Here is a 16,152-nt window from a genome sequence, read left to right on the forward strand (position 1 = left end):
AGACTACGGAGTGCTTTTTGGTGTTGCTCTGCGCCGGCTACCTGCACCCAGAAAGCAATAAGCTCAGAAAATATCTCGCACCTCAATTATGGGTCATCTTTCTCATCCTTTTCACCTATCTACAACAGCCTCTAATTGAAATTAGCCTGCATCAGTAGTTAAGAAGAATATATCATCTATCTTGACATATCTCTTCTCGCGTCACCGTGCCTATTTGTTACGTCCTGCTCCAAGCGCGCCGTTCTCGTCATGGCAGCCAGCCAAGCTGTCTCCTTCGATGCCATCATCCAAGCGGGTAAGGCCTCCAATACGTCTCAGAATTCTCATCGGAATTGCGCCTTACTCATTTCATCCTGAGCATTTAGATCGCAAAAAGAGAAAAAATGAAGAACTCGCAAGCAAAATTCTTGGTAAAAACAGAAAGACGGTCGCCGCAGGCGCGGGAGCTGGAATCAAGGCTCAGAAAACGAAGCCAGGGAGTCTCGCCAGTCGGATTGGTGTTGTAAAGGTATTGTGAGATACGCGCGATCATACTTTCCAACGCACGGTCTAGACTAACACCGGAATACTATATTATCAGCCTTCCGCATCAGCTACATCGAAATCTACGAAGAATCATCGCACGCAGCCAGCGCCGGTACGAGCAGCGGACTCGCAACCAAAACGCGCCAGCAAGCGTCGCCCAGATGAAGAACGCCTTCTCTCAGCGCTCAACCCAGCGAATGGACAATCAACGGTGCGCGACAATCCAGTTGGTATAACTATTCGAGGAGCAGGGTCAGGATCTTTCGTCGTGATTGGGAGCAATTTCGCTCCTGGCACCACAGCAGCAGACATCCAATCCGCTATTGAACCGTTATCGGGACAGATATTGAGCTGTTGGATCACCTCGCAGCATCCTACTGTCACGGCCGAAATCACGTACGCCGACAAATGGGCCGCAGAAAAAGCCATTGCCAACTTCCACAACCAAAGGGTGATACTCCCAGCTGAACGTTGAAATTTCTTTTCACTGGCTGACAAACACAAAGGCTGACGGCAGAATTCTGTCCATGCGGTTCAAGCACATCACGCCCGAACCGACACCATCTCAGCACGTACAGAACCCTCAGTCCTCCTTCAGCAATTTACGAGAGCAAGCAGATCGCGAGCGACGTCTAAACCGGAAAGCTGAACCTACCGTGCAGGATGGAAGGTACGGTTTCGCTGAAGGAGATGACCAATTGCTTTCTCACGGCGATTCTCGGGGCAATGGCCGTTCCAACAGGCGCAATGCGAGAGGCAACCGAGCGTACGGACGAGCTGGGAGGCAAACAAACCAGAATACACAAGAGACTGGGCTTTACAGCGACCAAATGATGGTTGATCCACCCACGCAGAACTCCAGTCATAGGGGTGGACGGTACCGATGAACCGGCGCATTGTGCTTGCAATGGCCGGGCCAATCTCCTGCTTTCTACTTCGATGGGAAATCATTTCCTCTTTCCGCACCAGCGCGGCGCTGTGTACAGTAGGGACTTTCCATTTCGGAAATCAGCCTTTCAGGTGCACGCTCAGTGAGCGATCTATTTGTTCAATCTGACGATAAGACGCAGTTGGAGGTTAGTCACTGTAAATTAATGAACAATTGATAAGATAACATCACGTGTTCCGAAACTTTATTGCGGAGATATTGGAGCTATTCAGCATTGGAGGATGTGGAAATAGCTGCGTAGTCTACCTGGGGCAGTCTATCTGACAGGCCACGTTCTTCTCAAACATATCGAATTATTATTGAACCACTCCCGATGCGTACGGGTCATTGACCTTGTCAGATCAAAAGGCCGTCCCAACCGCGCGTGCTTGTGAAGACCACGTCCAATGATGAATAGTGCGACGAAGAGTGCCTGGACCCGACATTTTCGAACATATCAGTATCGAAACTTACGGATAGGGTCGCACCGATGCTCCTCGACATTTGAAAAAAGGCAGTGGTCTACACCGCTCGCGAAAACACTAGCGAATGCGATCAAGGTATTTGGACATTCTCTTGCGTTCAGCCTTGCTGCGAGTTCTTGCATTATAACTGACAAATTGCTTGATTTAGGTCACAGGGCCGATCCCCATCGCGGCCTTCATGCGCCAAGTTCTCACATCTCCAGAGGGAGGCTACTATACGACTCGACCTGAAGGTGGCGGCGAAGTCTTCGGGAAGAAAGGAGATTTCGTAACCTCGCCTGAAATCTCACAAGTCTTCGGGGAGTTGGTGGGTATATGGACGATTACAGAATGGATGGCCCAAGGTTCGAAACGCAGCGGGGTGCAGCTCATAGAGGTCGGACCGGGGAAGGGCACACTGATGGACGACATGTTACGTGTGAGTTATTGTGTTCGCAGCAGCCGGATTGGGATGTCTCGCTGATATAGGTTCACGCTAGACGTTCAGGAACTTCAAAAGCTTTGCGTCGAGTCTTGAAGCTATCTATCTGGTTGAAGCTAGTCCAACGCTGAGAGAGGTCCAGAAACAGCGACTTTGCGGTGACGCGGCTATGGAGGAGACAGATATTGGTCACAAGAGCATCAGCAAGTATTTCAATGTTCCGGTGCTCTGGGTAGAGGATATTCGATTACTGCCTCATGGTGAGATTTTGAACCGAGCTTCCAGATGGCTGAAGGGCCAGTTGCTGAGACAGTTCTGCAGAGGAAGACAAAACGCCGTTCATCTTTGCGCACGAATTCTTCGATGCACTTCCAATTCACGCTTTTGAGTCCATCCCCCCAGCGCCCGAGAATTCGCCCGAGCAGAAAGAGATTATAACTCCTACCGGTCCTGCGAAGCTGCACCAACCCATGAAGCCCGCCAATACTCCCCAGTGGCGCGAGATCATGGTTACATTGAATCCCAAAGCAGTCGAAGATAATATTGAAGGAGAGCCCGAATTCAAGCTGACACTAGCCAAGGCATCGACTCCGTCTTCTCTCGTCATCCCGGAGATCTCAGAGCGGTACCGGAAGCTCAAGTCTACACCAGGTTCTACGATCGAAGTCAGTCCGGAAAGTCGCATATATGCGTCCGACTTTGCTCGTCGCATTGGGGGTTCGTCGCAGCCGCCTCGAACTGTGGGCTCGCGAAATTCGCCCGCCGCGCAGCCGAAGAAGATACCATCCGGAGCGGCACTGATCATGGATTACGGAACGATGTCGACCATCCCTATCAATTCGCTCCGCGGGATTCAGCACCATCGGACTGTGCCGGCACTCTCGTCGCCGGGCCAAGTCGATGTGAGTGCCGATGTTGATTTCATGGCTCTTGCGGAGGCGGCAATTGAAGCTAGTGAGGGTGTTGAGGTCCACGGACCGGTAGAGCAGGGAGATTTCCTGCAGGTCATGGGCATCGCGGAGCGGATGCAACAATTGCTCAGGGGAGTCCAGGATGAAGAGAAGCGCAAGACGCTCGAAAGTGGGTGGAAGAGGTTGATCGAGCGAGGCGGGGGCGGCATGGGAAAGATCTACAAGTTCATGGCCATCATCCCGGAGAATGGTGGAAGAAGGAGACCCGTCGGATTCGGCGGGACTGTTCAGATGTAAAATACGCAGAAATACCTTGCGATTCTGCTTGTGTGCACTTATTCAGACAGCTGTATGATAGATGTATATGTAGAAGAAGTATCCACAAGCTCTTAGCGTTTATGAACAATGGATGCGTTAGAAGGCTCTATAATCATGCGCCATCACGTTTGCAGTATTAAACCAGCCATATCCCACATCAGTCCAACATGGCGTGGCACTGAACTGAAGCTCACTGGCACGGGCAGCTGTAAACTGGACCTGAGTCCTCCTGCCAAGCTTGTAAGTCGACGGAAAGTGCTGCATATCGCAGGGGGCCACTGTTACAGACGGTTCGAACGTGGTTCAATACTCCCTCCATATATCCTCGACGTACGCCTCTGTCAGCCGAGTATCTTTACCATACTTCTCCTGCCAATGGACAAACCCGCCTTCGAGGACATAGACCTGCTGCTTCTTACTCTCTTCAGGACCCAACGCAGCCTCTCGCTCCCGCGCGTAGCGGAGGGCGGCTGCTGGGCCACGCTGTTGGCTCAGAGCACAATGGAATACAACTTTTTCTTTGTCTTTGAGCGTCCGGACTAGTTCCGGCATGCGATAATCGAGTGATGAGCTTGGAACCCAGGTGGAGGAATGAATATGCCCGCCGATATGGTCTGCAAAAAAACAATCAATTGGCAATCAGCCAAAAAACGTATAGGTGGTTTCTTGTTATACCATGATCTCTTACGTCGATGATGGCAAGCTTGTTGGGAGAACTGGTCGAGAGAAGAAGCTCAGAAAGGGCATCCCGAGTCATACGGGGAAGAGTTGCTATTGTGATTGGGGACATGGCTCGTTTATGGCAATTAGTAGTCTGCAGGTTGTACTGTGGATGCTGCAAGCTGCCTCGCGGACTGGATTCCTCTAGAGAAATCAAACTCTGCCTTGCCAATCGATATTCTCGGATGTTGAGTCGTTTGGCCTGTGGAGCATCTACAGCCATGGTCAAGTCACGTGAGTGCAGATTTCCGTCTTGAGAATGTCCGCATATTTCCAACGAGATATAGCTACGCCGAGCACTGGTCTGTATCTTCACGAAACAACCATATTTTCCTTTTGAGATTTAGCGACTCTACTCTATCCCTCATCAGACGTGTCACCAATTCCTCCATATCGCAAAGATGGAGGCACGATCCTTGGCTCGATGCCTCCGCCTGAGGCCGACAACATCGCTATATACCAGACAACCCATCATCTTCCGCGGACAGGACGCCCTCCGATACTTCTCAACATCCAATTCCCTCTTACAAACTCCTCCCGCTAGTCAGGACCAACCGAGCTCTACGACGCCTGCGTCGCCTCAGGATCAATCGAAGGTCCAAACCAGCAGCAGCAACAGCACAGCATCCAACTCCGACTCCGCCGACTTCGACCGGATCCTCGACCAACTCAACTTCAACAACGCCAACCGCAATGCCACAGAAGACAGCCAGTCCTCCGACTCCCTTTCGCTCTCGCGCTCGGTCAGCATGGCCGCCGGGACAGAGAGCTACAAACAGCCGCTCCGCCGGGTGGAACTAAAATTGGGACCTACGCTGGGTCGCCAGGTGCACGTCGAGCCGGAGAAGGGGTTGGATCTGACGACGGCGCTGCGCGTGCTGCAGGGGAATGTCACGACGAACAAGGTGCGGGCGCAGTGGTATGCGCAGAAGTTCCATGTCCGGAGGGGCCAAATGCGGAAGAACTTGAGGATGGAGCGGTGGCGGAAGCTGTTCAAGTTCTCGTTTAAGCAGACTGTGAACAAGATCCAGCGTATGAGGGCGCAGGGATGGTAAGATGCGTTATGTGGTGGACTTGGAGGACTGGTGTACATAGAGAGCCGGTATGCATCAGATTCAGGGACTGGGATAAGGAAGATTAGGGGACTGTGGGCGAGACAACGTGCTTGCGGGAAGATCTTTCGACCATGTATAAGTATTTTTCTCACTATTTTTTCTATTTGGTATCTGTCCAGAAAACAATGGGTCCGGTTGATTGGTATGCTAGAAGTTCATTTTTCGTCAGAATTAGATATATACATGAGATATACAATCATCTGCATATGGCCGGATACAACCCCTCAGTCCTTCTTTCCATATCCCCCATATCCATAGCCCCCACCACCAGCAGCGACCACAGAGGGAGTGCTTGAAGGGGAATAACCCCCGTACCCATTTAATTTGCCCCCATTGCTATACGCGATCCCAACTGACCCTTTCCCACGAGGAGCAGAGGCACCCAGAATCCCATCTCCACGCCATCCAGCCCGTCGACGCGCCCCATTCCGCTCCCAGTACAACGCCACAACCGCCCCGACACCCGCAGCCAGCACGAAGAAGAAAAAGCTGGAGAAGAACGACGCCACGCCAGACGATCCCTCCGCAGAATCAAGGCCCCCAGCAGGCCACCAGATCCCCTTCCCGCCCTCAACCCAGCTAACATGGAAGGTAAACGTGAGCGGCTCACCGCGAATAACCTTCGTGCCGTGGCCGGCCGTCCAGGGATCGCGAGCCGCCTCGGAAATAGCCAAAGCCGCGTCATCCTCGTCAACGTCTTTGTCCTTCGGAAGTAGGCCATCAAACTCGGGGATCGAGTACGCGGTTCCGGCCACGACATACCCCGGGCTCGCATGCTTGCTCTTCCGGTTCCTTTTCTTGGTCTTGGAGGCCGATGGAATATTGTGCACGACGACGTTCATGTCTGTCCAGATGTGTAGGTGGCTGCGCTGCAGGGTGCCCTGTAGAGCGAAGGTAAGGGGGGTGTATGCCGGTCCGCCATTGTCGAGAGGGGAGAGGTCGGTGTTTTCGCTCTTCTTGGCATCAGGGGATGAGCCTGCTTGCGCCGAAGTGGTGAGAGGTGCTGTGGGCACGCGACAGGCCAGTGGTACATCCGAGTGGACGTAATATTCCAGGAGGTGGTAGAGCTCGTCGGGGAGCGAGCTGATTGTGCAATTGACTGTTTCTGTCACGCCGTAGCGGAGTGCAAGCGGGAGGAAGGTCTCGTTGCAGGTTGGGAACGGAATGTATTGTAGCTTGCCGAGATTGTCTGTGATCTGTACAGGAAGAGAGCTGTTAGCAGAGACATTTCATGTCGAAAGACTGTGTCGTGAGACAGATATCTCCCAGCATCGGCATGCCCAGTAACAAACAGCAAGGAGGCATCGGAAATGGGGAGGCATTACATGTTCTCCAGAGTCACTGAACAAGCAATTAGAAAGTTAAATTCAACGAGACCGAATCTCTTTGATCACCATCTAGGATGACTCACATTGTCCGGTTCAAACAGGTGACCGGCATAGGCTGTCCATAGCTGTATACAGCCCTGCCACTGGCGACCTCACTCTTCCCCGCCGCCGCGACGTGCGATAGCGCAACGAATATCAATGCATAAAAACGGGCTAAGAATGGTATATGCGATGATTGCCTCTGGGAAAGGGACATGTTAGAGGATCTGACGCCAAAGAGGCGCATGAGCTTCCCTCGTGGGATGATATTCGGAGTTTGCCAGAGTGGACACTGGACATGTGGCTGCTGCGGGATCAACAATGAGTCTCCCCCCATCGCCGCCGGTCAACCAACCTAATTCCAATGCCCTTCATGAATACGGATTTGTCTTCTTTGTGATTTAACCTCGGTCCCATAGATCCTGTAACCTCATTTGATTCCAAATGTCTGGTTCTGTTATTACAACTCGATATACGCCCAAGAGAATTGAAAGTGTTCTCCTCTGTATGGGATGGGCAATATTTAACTGATGACTTTCATTTCACTTGTGTGCTATGGAAGAGAAGAAGCGATCACTCATGAGTCGTGAAGAATTACATTTTTGTATTTTGGGTTGACTTGACCAGTCAATGTTGGCAACAAGATTTACGCCAGGTTGGCCTTCTTCTTAAAGGCCAGCAGTAAGCCGCTGGTGGAAGCGTCGTGGTCACCACCTGCTCCGGGTGTCTCCAGTTCCTTCTGGATCTTCTTGGCAAGGACCTTGCCCAATTCGACACCCCACTGGTCGAAGGAATTGATGTTCCACACAGCACCCTCGGTGAAGGTGAGGTGCTCATAGTAAGCAATGAGGGCACCGAGCGTGGAGGGAGTGATCTTCTGGGCGAGGATAGAGGTGGTTGGGCGGTTACCCAGGAATGTCTTGTGAGGCACCAGGTTGTCGGGGGCGCCCTCGGTCTTGACCTGCTCAGGAGTCTTTCCGACCATCAAGGCCTCGGACTGAGCAAGGAAGTTGGAGGCAAGCATGCGCTGGTGTTTGCCGCCCTCGACGGGGTTATGTGACTCGGCAGCCATGATGAAATCCGAAGGAATAAGCTTGGTACCCTGGTGCAGCAGCTGGAAAAAGCTGTGCTGGGCGTTGGTGGCAGGCTCACCGAACAGAATGGGGCCGGTGGTGTACTTGACGTATTCTCCGGTGCGGGTGATGGCCTTGCCGTTGCTCTCCATGGAGAGCTGCTGCAGGTAGGCAGGGAAGCGATGCAGGTACTGGTCGAAAGGTGCTACGAGGTGGGTCTGGGCGCCGAAGAAGTCGCTGTACCAGACGCTGAGCAGACCACCGAGAACAGGAATGTTCTGCTCGAGGGGCGTCTCGCGGAAGTGCTTATCCATGGCGTGAGCACCAGCAAGGAATTGGTGGAAGTTGTCGAAGCCGATGTAGAGGGCAACAGAGAGACCAATGGCGCTCCACACGGAATAGCGACCGCCGACCCAGGACGCGAAGCCGAACATGTTCTTCTTGTCAATACCAAACTTGGTGACCTCCTCCTCGTTGGTGGAGAGAGCGACAAAGTGCTTAGCAATGTGGGCTTCATCCTTGGCAGATTCAAGGAACCACTTCTTCGCGGAGTTTGCGTTGGTGGTGGTCTCTGCAGTGGTGAATGTCTTGGAAGCAATCAGGAAAAGGGTGGTCTCGGGGTCGGAGTGCTTGAGAGCTTCGGCAATGTGGCTGCCATCAATGTTGGAGACAAAATGAAGGGTCATGTCCTCGGCACCATATGGCTTGAGCGCCTCGGTCACCATGACAGGGCCGCTATCGGGGTGTAAGCAAATTGTTCAGCGAAAGAATTACCCCTGGGGATGGAAGCAACGCAAACAGGTAGAAGGAAGGTAAGTAGCAGACTTACAGATCAGAACCACCGATACCAATGTTGATGATTGTCGTAATCTTCTTGCCTGTGTAACCCTTCCATTCGCCGCTTCTAACCTGCTCCGTGAACTCCTTCATGTGCTCAAGCACGGAGTTGACATCCTCAACGACGCTCTTGCCGTTGACCTGCATGGGTGCGTTGGTGACATTGCGCAGAGCAACGTGGTAAACCGCACGGTCCTCGGTGAAGTTGATGGGATCGCCCTTGAACATAGCATCGCGGAGTTCCTCAACACCGGCTTCTCTGGCGAGCTTTACCAGGAGGGCAAGGGTCTCCTCGGTGAGGAAGTTCTTGGAGAAGTCGAAGAGGATCTCGGTGTTGTCAACCGGGTTGGCGAAGGTACGGCTGAACTTCTCGAAGCGCTGAGGGTCCTTCTCAAAGTATTCCTTGAGGACAATGTTGCGTCCGAGGGAGTTGTGGTGCTCCTGGAGCTCCTTCCAGGCACCGAGTTCCGTAGCCTGCGAGAAACCAGGCATTGTGACCGCTGTGTAGGTTGAGTTGATCTGTAGTAGGAGAGCTCTTGCGTCAGTGCGGGGCAGGAGACGGAGGGGTATTCAGAACGGAATACAGCAGATTGAGGAGTCTCGCGCAAATAAATAAAATCCGTACCTAAATGTGAAGGGAGATATGTAAGGAGTTGATTCAGTCTGAGGGTTATAGATAGATGGAGGAGAGAAAGGGAGTCGACCAAATTCTAGAAGCGGGAAGCAGCGAGGGCGATGATGAAGGCCGGGAAAATCAGCTCAGTTAGCCTGCTCGGAACCTGTTACGATAGCTGTCGCTCTGCTGGCACTGGTAAGGGAGTATGTATGTCGTCAACCGGTGTGTTGGGGTCCGCTAGGAGGGGCTGACGTGGGGCAGAAAGACCAGCACTGAATTTATCCGACCATTACCTCTCTACCACTGATCAGGAGTGATGGGAAAGATGGATAATTTGGAAGATGATTATATACATCTTTGAGTAGTCATTTAGTTAAACGTTATTCACGACGGTCTGAATATTGTCCAATCTCCCCTAGATCGCCTGGACACCCCCAAGGTGGAATTACAATTCCGCGGTGGCCTTGTCAATATTAATTGCAATGACCCTGGTATTCTTGGTAATCTAGCGCGTTCTAGACGTGGAGAAGTTGATAATAATACTCAATGGCAGTAATGTAAATCGAAAATGTAATAAGGTCTATCCAGCTGACTTGAAGATTCTGGTGCTCCTCGGAAAATGTGTTAATGATGGACGACAGTACTCCGGCATCAACTTGGCTGAACATCCGAGAGCCATTCCTCCATAATCAAGGAGCCTCCGTGTCCCAGTACTGTACTATCTGCCGGTGAGTCTAATGAGGATAACCCTCAAAATCATGTGCATACTGTGTAGAGTCGACCTTGTCCATAGACTCTATACTAGTATCCCAATGATTCCTGCGGGGTCCGTTCTAGAAGGTCGGTTAAAAGGTAAAAGAGTAATGGTAGAAGTCTAGTAGAGACGGTTTATAACAGTGATCATGCGGATAACAGCGATTTCTCTCTGCTTCCGTATTATTGCTCATTTATTGGACATTCTGGTTGTTGCTTGACAGAGTTACTGATCCTCTTGTCTCTGGTCTATCTGCACGGTTGTGCTCCTGCTTCTTATAAAGGAGGTGCTCGTACTTCACACATAGATTCTAGGAAGCTCCTTGGGCTACAATCATGAAATCTGTTTGACAGCTTCTTCTGTCGAGGTCTTAGCATTCCTACGACCACCTGTATGGATTGTATCCTAAGTTGTGTTTCGGGCCATAAAGGCCATAACAGGATATATACTTGTTCATTAGAAGGATATGGAGCTGTCTCAGACGGGTGATCAGAGTATGCTAATTCAATAGGTAGGTTACATGTGTTCGAGAGCATGAGGGTGAATATAAAGTCCTAGAACAATGCACAAGGCTTCTGCAGCAATTTTAGAGTGCAGTTATGGAAATAGTCACTAGATGATCTTCACAAGACAGTCCAATGCCCAAAAAAGGAAACGCACGGACCATACCGCCTTCACGACCGACTGTATCGCAAGTTTCTCCAAGCCGACTCCGACCGTGATCGCAGCACTTGATCTACTCCTCAGTCCTGCATTTTCAGCTATCATCTGCTGCAGGTGGTTCTTCCTTTCGTCTCCTTCGATTTAATAAGAGTTTTAATATCTCATCGAAAAGCATAGCTAGTTCTGCCGGTATTTGATAATTTTCAGAGCTTCTGTGTCCGTCGCTGACAGAGCGGCGAATCCAGCCGTGATGTACAATCCTTACCAAGGTATGCCCACTAAGCGCAGTTCTGAAGCCTTTGATTCCTCGGTGTGCAAGGCCCTAACTCAGTCTTGCAGCTCCAGGTCTGTATGGCAGGCCTCCTGACTATGGAGCCTATGGAGCTCCTCCTGGCATGGGTGAGTATACACTGTTTTTTTCATCGCGTGCCTATTCGTCTCTTCAATGTACTGATACATCCTAGCTCCTCCTCCAGGAATGGCAGCGCCGGGGACTGCTCCTCCTCCGGGGATGCAGCAGGCAAACATACCGCAGCCCGGTCGACCTGCGGGTTTCCCTCCTAACTTTCAACCTCCCCCAAATATGCCCAACATCAACTTCTCTGCACCTGTGATCCGACTTGGGACGTCTGGCCCTTCGAAATCAGCTACTCCGGACACGAGCAAGGAACGCGAGGCTCCGGGAAGACGTGCGGGGTTGGGTTCAACAAGTCTTGAGTCTCAGCGCCAGAATGTACGAGATGCGATGATGCAGCTGCAGCCTCCGACGAGGGAAGAGATTGTAAGGACTATATTTGTGGGGGGTATTACCGAGGGCGCCGGCGGTGACGAGGGCATCGAGAAGATTTTGCGTTCCGCTGGGAATCTCAGGCGGTGGATCCGCGCTACGGATGCCGATGATAAGCCATGCAAGTTTGGCTTCGCAGAGTACGAGGACCCTGAAAGTCTCGGTACTGCTGTAGAAATACTAAAGGACGTGGAAGTGCCGGTCAAGAGACAAACCCCATCCGAGGAGGGTGACAAGAAGGAGGAGGAGGTGGAAAAGAGCACACTACTGGTTTGTATACTGTCCTTCAGGTGCATTTTACAGATCTGACCATGTTGCGATTAGGTGGTCGTTGACGACAGTTCCCTGAGCTATCTGGAACAGTATGAAAACTCCAGGGGTGAACAGGACCCGGCGGAGCGTCAGGCGCGGCTTGATGCTGCGCGTAGCAAACTCGCCAACGTTCTCTCCGAACTTTTCCATCCTACCTCGCCAACCCGCAAGGAAGACTCCTCCGCCATTGATCGTGAAGGAGACACCGCGATGAAGGATGCTGAAGGCGCCGATGGCACCTCCGCTGAAGTTGTCACCATTCCGATCACGGTTGAAGATGAACTGTCCGACATTCCTCCGGAAATGAGGGAAACTGTTGCCAAGGAGATTGCAGCTTTCCGAGAGCGCAGCAACCGCAGGGACATTGAACGTTTGAAGCGAGAAGAGGAGATTGAGTCCATGGAGCGAGCACGGAATGCCGGCTCGCGTCTTAATCGCCTCGCTTCTCCCCCACCTAGCGCTCCTAGTGGACCTGCTGCCGGGGCCAACGGTGTGCCGCTTGGTCCACGAGACCGTGGCATGCCAAATGCACCTTCGGGGCCTAAGGGGTTCGGCGTACAAATCCCCAAAGATTACCAGAAAGGAGTGTCGTTTGTCAATGGAGGCGCGATCAACGGCGCAACTGTGATCTACAACGATAGAGATGATGAGGATACCGATGCAAGTGACGAAGAGCTAGAACGCCGACGTCAAGAGAAGAGAGAGGCTGAAATGGAGAAGCAGTTCCTTGACCAGGAACGGCGATGGCTCAATCGTGAACGGAGCAGGACTGCAGCTCTGGAGCGTGAGAAGAAGCGGGATAAGGAGGAGGAGGCCAAAGCGCAAGAAATTCGCGACGAGGCTGATCGGCGGTATCGGGAATGGAACGATGACATCGAGGCCAGTCGCAAGGTTGAGGACTACTATGCCGATCGGGGCGCATGGCTTCGGAGCCGTGCTGCCTTCCGTGCTCGCGAGATCAGCAACGACGAGGCTGACCGTGCGGCCGAAGAACGAGAGCGCGCTCGGTCTGCGCAGCAACGCGAGCAGGCACGTGGCATGGCGGACGACTTCCTCGCGCGCCAAGCCGAGGAGCTGGAGGCACGTACCCAGGCGCCCAGGGAACCGCAGCGATTCAAGCTTTCTCTTGGCGCTGCAGCCCAGAAGGCTCAAGCCGCCACCACCCGCCGGACAGTGGCCGAAGTGGAAGGGCTGCTGGAAGACGAAGAAGAGCCCCAGGCGACCGCCAGACGACCCCTCATTCCCATCAAGTTCGACAGTGCGACCGAAGCGGCCGTCCTCTCCGACGAGGAGCGTGCGCAAGCCGCTCGACAGCTGGCGGCCGAAATCCCCACCGACAAAGAAGGACTATGGAAGTGGGACGTCAAGTGGGAGTTTGTGGATGAGTCAGTGCTCCGAGAGCAGCTCAAGCCATTCGTCGAGAAGAAGATCGTGGAGTACCTCGGAGTGCAGGAGCAGATGTTGGTGGACGTGGTTGAAGAGCATGTCCGGAAACACGGACATCCTCAGGAGCTGGTGGAACAACTGGAGGAGGTGAGATCCGCGAAACCTATCATGAACCCACAGCAGAGCTAACCCAATCGGTTACAGGCACTCGACGAAGAGGCGGAGGTACTGGTTCGCAAGTTATGGCGAATGATTATTTTCTTTTCGGAAAGCGAAAAGAGAGGCCTTTCAGCATGACCGGTCTGTATTTGATAGGTTGAGATTCGCTAGGGCTGGGGGCTGGCGGTATGGGGCTGATAGGGTCCTCGACATGGGGTACGGTCCTCTGAATAGTTCATCTGTCCCCTTACTGCTATCCCTCATCTCTATATTCATAATCAGTCAACAAGCCTGGCTTGAGGTATCTGTCTGTTTGTAGCAACCCCGCTAGTTGCTCCCACGTCGCATTGGAACAGCTACGCCAATTGCATTTCTCTTACTCATCTTCCGTCTGTCTGATACCGTAGTTCAGTCCTCAGGTAGCCTTCCAGATGATCGAAATGAAACCGCAGAAATCGGGCATAGACTCGCGACAACCCGCCGTAGACCTTATCGATACTACGTTACTGTATGGAGTATTCAGGAACCGTTTCATAGCCCCATATAGGAGTAGAAAATACACGGAGGCGGCCCGATGGCCATGAGCAATTATATCATTGGCGGAGAAACACCGATCAAAGCTCCGGACAATTCCTCCGCCAATGGCACTCCCGTCCCACGCATCCCCGGAGCAATCCAGGCGTAGCAGACAGTGTAGTTGTTGTAATTGTTCCGCAGTGCAGTTCTGGATTGCTTGCTTTAGCCTGAGGGGGAGAGGGCGCCGAGGAATGTATATCTGGCGTGTCTGCCCCCCATTTCTTGGAGGGGTAGTTAAGAATCTTTCCTCTTGTCTTTGCTCTCTCTCAGTTGGGATTGAGATTGCTTTGGTTCATTGACCTAGTGTACACGGAGTGACTTTGGTGCGTTGAGCTGACTACATTGTTATTCCCCCGCATTTCAGAGGTCAGTTTTGTCGCAGCGTCTTCGGCTCATTTGCCATATGCGCAATGATGGTGAAGCTGCTGGTTGATCTGGATTGACGTTGACCTTGTCTAGACTACTTTCCAACGAGTGTTGAGCAGACGTCATGGTGAAGATTACTGGCTTCAGCACCCGGGATGTGAGGTTTCCTGTAAGTTGCGCCGCTCTCGATGGACAGCCTACTAGGCCAATTGGCTAAAGAGTGGACCAGACCTCCCTCGACAAGACTGGCTCCGATGCCATGAACGCTGCGGGTGATTACTCTGCGGCTTACTGTATCATCAACACCGATTCGTCATACGCTGGTCACGGCATGGTACGCATCAAACCCTTGGTGTTTCTATTAGCTCTGAGCAAAGAAAGAACTAACTGGGACCGCGACAGACCTTCACCATTGGCCGTGGAAACGAGATTGTCTGCGCCGCCATCAGCCTTCTCGCTCCCCTGGTAGTCGGCAAGGACCTGGACGAGCTGACCGCCGACTGGGGCAAGACATGGCGCTACCTGGTATCCGACAGCCAGCTGCGCTGGATCGGACCCGAGAAGGGTGTCATCCACCTTGCCCTGGGAGCCGTGGTCAACGCTCTGTGGGATCTGTGGGCCAAGACCCTCAATAAGCCCGTCTGGCGCATTGTCGCGGACATGACTCCTGAGGAGTTCGTCCGCTGCATTGACTTCCGCTACATCACAGACGCCATCACCCCAGAGGAGGCCATTGCGCTGCTCAAGGAGATCGAGCCCACCAAGCAGGAGCGTATCAAGGAGGCCGAACAGAGCCGGGCTGTGCCGGCATACACTACTAGTGCTGGGTGGCTCGGTTACAGCGAGGATAAGCTGCGTGCGTTGCTGAAGGAGAGTGTCGCTCAGGGCTACAAGCACTTCAAGCTCAAGGTCGGCGCCAACGTGGAGGAGGACCGTCGCAGATTGACTATCGCTCGGGAGGCCATCGGTTACGACCGGGGTAACATCCTGATGGTGGATGCCAACCAGGTACGACTCCACTCCTTCCTGCTGATTTAAGCCACTGGACTAACGCTTTGAGTTTTCAGGTCTGGTCCGTCCCCGAAGCCATCGAATGGATGCACCAACTTGCCGAGTTCAAGCCCTGGTTCATCGAAGAGCCCACCTCCCCCGATGACATCCTCGGCCACGCCGCCATCAAGAAGGCCCTCGAGAACACCCCGCACGGCACCATCGGCGTCGCCACCGGCGAGATGTGCCAGAACCGCGTCGTCTTCAAGCAGCTCCTGCAGACGGGAGCGCTGACCGTCCTCCAGGCCGACGCCTGCCGCGTTGGCGGTGTCAACGAGGTCCTGGCTATCCTGCTGCTAGCCCGCAAGTTCGGCGTCCCCATCGTCCCCCACTCCGGTGGTGTCGGTCTGCCCGAGTACACCCAGCACCTGAGCACCATCGACTATGTCGTCGTCAGCGGCAAGAAGAGCGTGCTGGAGTATGTGGACCACCTGCACGAGCACTTCGTGCATCCTTCTAGCGTCAAGGATGGATACTATGTCACTCCCATGGAACCTGGATACAGCGTGGAGATGAAGCCCGAGAGTATGGATGCGTTTGCTTTCCCCGGCGAGGAGGGCAAGAGTTGGTGGCGGACAGAGGCTGCCAAGGCAATCTTGGAAGGTCCGCGGATATAGGTTGTTGAAAAGAAAAATGTTATAGATTATGTGTTATGAGAGACAATGTGTTGTCATTTGAGTGCGAGTATGATATGCTTTATTGTATTCTTCAAGATTGCCGATGTTCTGCATATGTAAACTCGCAAGCGCGTGCTTTAGAAGGCCCGAGGGGAGAAGACGACCA

General features: G+C 52.9%; 8 protein-coding genes across 8 annotated transcripts; 5 read left to right on the top strand and 3 right to left on the bottom strand.

Moving 5' to 3' along the window:
* The first annotated feature begins 63 nt into the window (after positions 1–63).
* On the top strand, positions 64–1,669 carry AFUA_2G09730 (RNA recognition motif domain-containing protein). The gene is made up of 4 exons (XM_077804138.1): positions 64–295; positions 366–508; positions 581–976; positions 1,032–1,669. Exons 1-4 carry the CDS (start codon positions 250–252, stop codon positions 1,410–1,412), a joined length of 966 nt encoding a protein of 321 aa, XP_077660301.1. The 5' UTR covers positions 64–249; the 3' UTR covers positions 1,413–1,669.
* Positions 1,670–1,686: 17 nt separating this feature from the next.
* AFUA_2G09740 (class I SAM-dependent methyltransferase) lies at positions 1,687–3,567 on the top strand (the record flags this gene model as incomplete). The annotated part of the gene is made up of 4 exons (XM_750214.3): positions 1,687–2,013; positions 2,087–2,356; positions 2,418–2,619; positions 2,681–3,567. The coding sequence occupies exons 1-4, from the start codon at positions 1,861–1,863 to the stop codon at positions 3,565–3,567; spliced, it is 1,512 nt and encodes a 503-aa protein (XP_755307.3). The 5' UTR covers positions 1,687–1,860.
* A 162-nt stretch (positions 3,568–3,729) lies between these two features.
* Positions 3,730–4,544, bottom strand: AFUA_2G09750 (phosphatase YCH1). Its single transcript, XM_750215.2, has 3 exons — positions 4,264–4,544; positions 3,878–4,202; positions 3,730–3,817 (listed from the first exon to the last, which is right to left on the bottom strand). The coding sequence occupies exons 1-2, from the start codon at positions 4,529–4,531 to the stop codon at positions 3,892–3,894; spliced, it is 579 nt and encodes a 192-aa protein (XP_755308.2). The 5' UTR covers positions 4,532–4,544; the 3' UTR covers positions 3,730–3,817; positions 3,878–3,891.
* Positions 4,545–4,709: 165 nt separating this feature from the next.
* AFUA_2G09760 (mitochondrial 37S ribosomal protein bS21m) lies at positions 4,710–5,363 on the top strand (the record flags this gene model as incomplete). The annotated part of the gene is made up of 1 exon (XM_750216.1): positions 4,710–5,363. The coding sequence occupies one exon, from the start codon at positions 4,710–4,712 to the stop codon at positions 5,361–5,363; it is 654 nt and encodes a 217-aa protein (XP_755309.1).
* A 284-nt stretch (positions 5,364–5,647) lies between these two features.
* AFUA_2G09780 (uncharacterized protein) lies at positions 5,648–7,127 on the bottom strand (the record flags this gene model as incomplete). Its single annotated transcript, XM_077804139.1, has 3 exons — positions 5,648–6,619; positions 6,749–6,764; positions 6,835–7,127. The coding sequence occupies 3 exons, from the start codon at positions 7,125–7,127 to the stop codon at positions 5,648–5,650; spliced, it is 1,281 nt and encodes a 426-aa protein (XP_077660302.1).
* A 29-nt stretch (positions 7,128–7,156) lies between these two features.
* Positions 7,157–9,765, bottom strand: AFUA_2G09790 (glucose-6-phosphate isomerase). Its single transcript, XM_750219.2, has 3 exons — positions 9,326–9,765; positions 8,693–9,219; positions 7,157–8,598 (listed from the first exon to the last, which is right to left on the bottom strand). Exons 2-3 carry the CDS (start codon positions 9,190–9,192, stop codon positions 7,437–7,439), a joined length of 1,662 nt encoding a protein of 553 aa, XP_755312.1. The 5' UTR covers positions 9,193–9,219; positions 9,326–9,765; the 3' UTR covers positions 7,157–7,436.
* Positions 9,766–10,686: 921 nt separating this feature from the next.
* On the top strand, positions 10,687–13,407 carry AFUA_2G09800 (uncharacterized protein; the record flags this gene model as incomplete). Its single annotated transcript, XM_750220.1, has 4 exons — positions 10,687–10,847; positions 10,941–11,002; positions 11,198–11,790; positions 11,845–13,407. 4 exons carry the CDS (start codon positions 10,687–10,689, stop codon positions 13,405–13,407), a joined length of 2,379 nt encoding a protein of 792 aa, XP_755313.1.
* A 611-nt stretch (positions 13,408–14,018) lies between these two features.
* Positions 14,019–16,013, top strand: AFUA_2G09810 (L-fuconate dehydratase). The gene is made up of 5 exons (XM_750221.2): positions 14,019–14,276; positions 14,413–14,488; positions 14,549–14,653; positions 14,722–15,327; positions 15,387–16,013. Exons 2-5 carry the CDS (start codon positions 14,444–14,446, stop codon positions 15,984–15,986), a joined length of 1,356 nt encoding a protein of 451 aa, XP_755314.2. The 5' UTR covers positions 14,019–14,276; positions 14,413–14,443; the 3' UTR covers positions 15,987–16,013.
* The last annotated feature ends 139 nt before the right edge of the window (positions 16,014–16,152 follow it).

This window comes from Aspergillus fumigatus, chromosome 2 (genome assembly GCF_000002655.1).
Source record: "Aspergillus fumigatus Af293 chromosome 2, whole genome shotgun sequence".
Classification (NCBI taxonomy): domain Eukaryota; kingdom Fungi; phylum Ascomycota; class Eurotiomycetes; order Eurotiales; family Aspergillaceae; genus Aspergillus; species Aspergillus fumigatus.